This window comes from Cicer arietinum, chromosome 7, assembly GCF_000331145.2.
Source record: "Cicer arietinum cultivar CDC Frontier isolate Library 1 chromosome 7, Cicar.CDCFrontier_v2.0, whole genome shotgun sequence".
NCBI classification, from domain to species: domain Eukaryota; kingdom Viridiplantae; phylum Streptophyta; class Magnoliopsida; order Fabales; family Fabaceae; genus Cicer; species Cicer arietinum.
The window spans coordinates 6,245,535-6,251,714 of NC_021166.2; the positions used below are offsets into that span (position 1 = coordinate 6,245,535).

The following is a 6,180-nucleotide window of genomic DNA, read 5'->3' on the forward strand; positions in this document are numbered from 1 at the left end:
TGCTCGCCATAAAATGCGAGAGCACGTCTCATATTCACAAATTTAAAAAGTGTTTCCTTCTCGAAATACTCCGTAAGATCATTGCTATGTGTCGAATCAGATTCAAAATTAAAATAGCTCAGAACACAAAAGTCATAAATTGTTACAATTGAATGAATGCACAAAAGAATAAAAAGACCACAGAGGGGTCTAACGCCAACATTCTTAACTTATTGATCACTTAAATAAAAATGGTCTTACTAACAATTATTTTTAAGAACTCGTTGAATAAATTCAAAATAAAAATTATGTATTAAAAAAACAAAATTTGATTCTTAAATTTCCATTTAATTGACAAATAATACAAATATCACTAAATAAACTATTTTGTCTTAGATTCAATCAAAATAATTAAAATTATTTATGAGTTTATGTGTCTTCTAAGAAAAATTGTACTTGTAAAAATTGAATACTCGAGAATACTTGTAAGCTACACAGTCACACTCATCTAGACAATGGAATTGGCTAGCACAAGCTATAAAAACTAATTTAATGAAAAAATAATAAATGAAAAAAATAAAAATAGAGAAAAAGTAAATATTTTGCTATACGCTGCAAATTGACATAAAAAAGATATTTTATAAAAGGATTTGAACTTTTACATTTTTGTAAGCAAATGTGAAAGTTTTCCTAACCACAACAAAACAATCCTGGTTGACAAGCGTCAAGCGGTGATCATCCAAATTCTCAAGTCCAATCCAATGTCATGACTTGTTAGGAAGCTTAGGATAATAAATTTTTAATATTAAAAATAAAAAGAAAAAAGCATTTAACCGCTAAATTCTGTGTCATCATGTACCCAAAAAAATAAAATTCTCTGTCACTCCATAGTTCATTTCGAGATTTCTCTTCTCTCTCAGAATATTCTTTTATTTTTCCATAATTTTTTTTTTTAATTAATTTCTGTTCACTCCTTATTCTTCTTCTTCTTCTTGAAGTCTCTTTAAAAGCACAATAATCGTGAAGAAGAAGTAGAGAAGTGAGAGAAGGAAAATAATGGCAGGAAATGATTGGTTGAATAGCTACCTAGAAGCGATTCTGGATGTTGGTCCTGGTCTCGATGATACTAAATCCTCTCTTCTTCTCAGAGAGAGAGGTAGGTTCAGTCCTACTCGTTACTTTGTTGAAGAAGTTATCGGTTTCGATGAGACCGATCTCTATCGCTCTTGGGTTCGGGTAACTAACTATACTCTCTCACTATCTCCTTCTTCATCTCTTTCACTTTCTCAATTTCGATTCAACTTTTTTTTTTTTTTTATATGTTAGGCTTCTTCTTCGAGGAGTCCTCAAGAGAGGAACACTCGATTGGAAAACATGTGTTGGAGGATTTGGAACCTTGCTCGTCAGAAGAAGCAGGTATTTTCAATTTTCATTTTCTTTGATTTTTTTTGGTTGATGATGGTGAGATCGTGATTTTATTTTGTGTTGGATTTGGTTAGCTTGAGAGTGAAGCGGTGCAGAGAGTGACGAAGCGTAGACTTGAACGTGAAAGAGGGAGAAGAGAAGCTACTGCTGATATGTCTGAGGATTTATCTGAAGGAGAGAGAGGAGATCCGGTCAGTGATATTTCTGCTCACGGTGGTGATTCTGTTAAATCCAGATTGCCGAGAATTAGTTCTGCTGATGCTATGGAGACTTGGGCTAATAGTCAGAAAGGGAAGAAGCTTTACATTGTTCTCATAAGGTATTCTAACTAATTTACCTTTGTTGCGTCGTTACAATTTTATAGCGTTTTTGTTTTTTCATTGATTGGCTGTTTCGTTGTTTGATGGATGTAATTCAATGCAACATTGAGTCAAACTTTGACGCCAACGATCATCTATATAGCACTGACACTTCATATTAACGCCGTCTCTGTCTTTGTATTTGACACGTGTCTGGTCATGGCACAAATTTATTTAGTTATATTCGATAACTTTTAACTTTCTAAATTATTACGTGTGTCAATGTCATGTATGACGTTTGTGTCAGTATCATTTTGCTTTATAGCTGATGATTGATTTTGTTATAATTGGTCTAGTTGGTCTAGTTGTTATCTTAATTTTGTTATGCAGATGCAGAGTGTACTTTGTGTGTAATCTCTCGCTATCTCTAGTGTGCTTTTGTTGTTGTTATTATTCTTCAATTTATTTATGAGTTTACGTGCAGCATTCATGGCCTCATTCGTGGTGAGAATATGGAGCTGGGGCGCGATTCTGACACGGGTGGTCAGGTAGTGTTTCTGTCTATCTTCTTTTGTTGGGTTAAGAATCTGTTAACTTTTTCGTTTCTGATTGCACGACACTGCACTGGTTGTACTATTAAATTTGCTGATACCTGATCGTGTGGAGGAACTGAATCTTTCTGTCTGTCTTTGTTTCTGTGCTGGATAGGTTAAGTATGTTGTCGAACTTGCACGGGCTTTGGGATCAATGCCGGGAGTTTATCGAGTTGATTTACTGACTAGGCAAGTCTCATCGCCGGATGTAGATTGGAGTTATAGGGAACCAATTGAAATGTTGTCTCCTAGAAACACTGACGAATTTGGAGATGACATGGGAGAGAGCGGTGGTGCTTACATCATTCGTATTCCATTTGGTCCGAGAAATAAGTATATTCCTAAAGAAAATCTCTGGCCTTACATTCCTGAATTTGTTGATGGAGCGCTTAGCCACATTATACAGATGTCCAAGGCTCTCGGGGAGCAAATTGGCAGTGGGCATGCTGTCTGGCCAGTTGCCATTCACGGGCATTATGCAGATGCAGGTGACTCTGCTGCTCTTCTGTCCGGTGCTTTAAATGTACCAATGATCTTTACTGGCCACTCACTTGGTCGAGATAAGTTGGAACAACTTTTAAAGCAAGGCCGATTATCAAGGGATGAAATAAACACAACTTACAAGATCATGCGTAGGATAGAAGCTGAAGAATTAGCCCTTGATGGTTCTGAAATAGTCATAACAAGCACTAGACAGGAAATAGAAGAACAGTGGCGCTTGTATGATGGTTTTGATCCAGTATTAGAGCGTAAAATACGAGCAAGGATCAGGCGTAATGTGAGCTGTTATGGGAGATACATGCCTCGTGTAGCGGTAAGTACTGGATTACAATTGAATTTACGGCAACACCTTAATGATCTTTCTTGTGGACCGAATTAGGCAGTCTTGATTTTGAATAGTCATATTTCACCTGGCTAGAGGTAAAATATCATTTATGTATTGATAAATATTTGCAATTTGCATTAAGAGATGGTAAGTTCGTTTTCTCTCTTGGTGACTGATTTTGAGTCTATTTTCAACCTGACACTTGAAGCAAAAAATGTCTTGCTGCTTAGTTTTTACTTGATAGGGTTATCTATAATTAAATTATCTGTTTTCCAATTTTTATTGTCATATTATTTTTTTTTTAACTTGGGATGAATGAGACCTGGAGTTTTGTTTTCGAATACTGGTATGTCTTATTAGTTTGTCCCAGAAAGGAATAGCTTTATTTTGTGTATATGATAACAAACTTTGTCACAGAGAATATGTTGTTTTTTTGTGTGTGAATGAATTGGGTTAGAAAGATCATAACTCGTAGTCTGCATGGTATTTCTTGATAACAACAGTTATTTATTGTTGAGCCCTGTTCCAGTTCCAGATGCTATATTGTTAGTTGCAGGTCATGTGAAATTATATCTTAGTTGAATCTCAACACATCCTGCAGGTAATTCCACCGGGTATGGAGTTCCATCATATTGTTCCACAAGATGGTGATATAGAAGGTGAACCAGAATTGAATCTGGATCATCCAGCCCCCCAAGATCCGCCTATTTGGTCTGAGGTTTGGACTGTGTTTTCTGCTTTTCTTTTAATGTTTCCTGGATAATTAGCCAGTTCAATGCTTTTATTTTATAATTTATTAGATTAGATGTGACTTGACTAGCAAGTTATGTTTGTAAATCCAATGCAAAAAAGGAATTAATGCCAATTTAAACTTTGTGTTTACCAGATAATGCGCTTCTTTTCCAACCCTCGCAAGCCTATGATACTTGCTCTTGCCAGACCGGATCCTAAAAAGAACATAACAACTTTGGTGAAAGCATTTGGAGAATGCCGTCCTCTTAGAGAGCTTGCTAACCTCGTATGAATCTGTGAATGATCACTCTGCACTTTAGTTTCACTGTTCTTGATTTTCAGGTCAGCTGACTTGCATTTCTTGACTGATCAATTATATGTCACTATTTGGGCTTTTCAGACATTAATTATGGGTAACCGAGACGGAATTGATGAAATGTCAAGCACAAGTGCTTCTGTTCTTCTTTCAGTACTTAAGCTGATTGACAAGCATGATCTGTATGGGCAAGTGGCATATCCTAAACACCACAAACAATCTGATGTTCCTGACATATATCGTCTAGCAGCAAAGACAAAGGTAACTTTATCAATTTGATTGGACTAAATGATAATGTGTCAATTTAAACTTTAAAATGGATTACAAGAAAGTTGATATGAATGCCTCCTTCTTTTAAGCATAGTTGTCAGAATTTTAATTTTATTTAGAATTATTGGTTCAATTTTTAAATCATGAGTTGTAAAGTGGTAAGCCCACAATCACGTACGTGCATAGGAGGCGGAACCAAAGGGATGAAAATGGGCCTGCTAAAAAGGGCCTAAAGGTGAATTAAAGGAAGAACAATGTGTGACATATGAGGAAGGAAAAGAGCAAATGAGGAATGGAGAGGGAGAATAACAGAATGGGGGCAGGTGGTGGTAGGGGGAGGGATTCGTCATCTCGTATATATTTCTCATGATATAACAGTATTTTGTGAATACATCCTCTTGCATTTAGTTGCTGTGAGTTGTGATACAACAATCCAGTGTGAATACTCTCCACTTGTAGTAGCCAATCTATATTACTTTCTTCATGTCTTGTTTAATTCGCTTACCGATGCAAGCTATGTTGTCATTTTACATTTCATTCAGATCTGATATCTATGCAGGGTGTGTTCATTAATCCTGCTTTCATTGAGCCGTTTGGTCTTACCTTAATTGAGGTGATCTTCTGAATCTTGAATTAAGTATTACTGGTTGATTTCTTATTTGGAGTTGTAAACATTGACTTGTCTCTTTGTTGAACAGGCGGCTGCTTATGGTTTGCCAATGGTTGCTACTCAAAATGGAGGTCCTGTTGATATTCATCGGGTATGCTTACTGATTAGTGGTTAGGTTATATATTGATTTGTAAAGGTTCCCGTGGAAACATGCATGATTAATTGGTTATCGGTACAGGTACTTGAAAATGGTCTGCTTGTAGATCCCCATGATCAGAAATCTATTGCAGATGCTCTTGTGAAGCTTGTTAGCAATAAGCAACTGTGGGCAAAATGTAGACAGAATGGATTGAAGAATATTCATTTATTTTCATGGCCTGAGCATTGTAAGACTTACCTCTCTAAAATAGCCACTTGCAAGCCAAGACATCCTCAATGGCAGCGAAGTGATGATGGAGGTGAAAGTTCAGAATCAGAAGAATCACCTGGTGATTCATTGAGAGATATACAGGATTTATCTCTTAACCTGAAATTTTCATTGGATGGAGAGAAGAGTGGTGATAGTGGAAATGACAATTCTTTGGATCCCGATGGAAATGCAACTGATAGAAGCACAAAACTAGAGAATGCTGTTTTGTCATGGTCAAAGGGTATTTCCAAGGACATACGCAGGGGTGGGGCTGCTGAAAAATCAGGTCAAAATTCAAATGCTGGTAAATTTCCGCCGCTGAGGAGTAGAAATCGACTATTTGTTATTGCTGTGGATTGTGATACCACTTCAGGTCTTCTTGAAATGATTAAAGTAATCTTTGAGGCGGCTGGAAAGGAAAGGGCTGAAGGTTCTGTAGGGTTCATATTGTCGACCTCATTGACAATATCTGAGATACAGTCATTTCTGATCTCAGGTGGCTTGAGTCCCAGTGATTTTGATGCTTATATTTGCAACAGTGGCAGTGATCTCTACTATCCATCCCTCAATCCTGAAGATCGCCTATTCGTGGGTGATTTGTATTTCCACTCTCACATTGAATATCGTTGGGGTGGAGAAGGGTTAAGAAAGACTTTAGTACGCTGGGCAGCTACAACCACTGATAAGAAGAGTGAGAACAATGAGCAAATTGTGAGTCCTG

General features: G+C 36.8%; 1 protein-coding gene across 1 annotated transcript in view; it reads left to right on the forward strand.

Annotated features, from left to right (window-relative positions):
- Positions 1-690: 690 nt before the first annotated feature.
- The window catches only part of LOC101493995 (probable sucrose-phosphate synthase), a 7,053-nt gene continuing 1,563 nt past the window's right edge, over positions 691-6,180 (forward strand). The window contains exons 1-11 of the mRNA XM_073364000.1: positions 691-1,215; positions 1,306-1,395; positions 1,479-1,723; positions 2,188-2,251; positions 2,412-3,110; positions 3,724-3,840; positions 4,009-4,140; positions 4,255-4,431; positions 5,000-5,053; positions 5,139-5,201; positions 5,289-6,178. Coding sequence (XP_073220101.1) covers positions 1,036-1,215; positions 1,306-1,395; positions 1,479-1,723; positions 2,188-2,251; positions 2,412-3,110; positions 3,724-3,840; positions 4,009-4,140; positions 4,255-4,431; positions 5,000-5,053; positions 5,139-5,201; positions 5,289-6,178 — 2,711 coding nt within the window. The 5' untranslated portion in view covers positions 691-1,035. The remainder of the gene's footprint in view (positions 1,216-1,305; positions 1,396-1,478; positions 1,724-2,187; positions 2,252-2,411; positions 3,111-3,723; positions 3,841-4,008; positions 4,141-4,254; positions 4,432-4,999; positions 5,054-5,138; positions 5,202-5,288; positions 6,179-6,180) is intronic.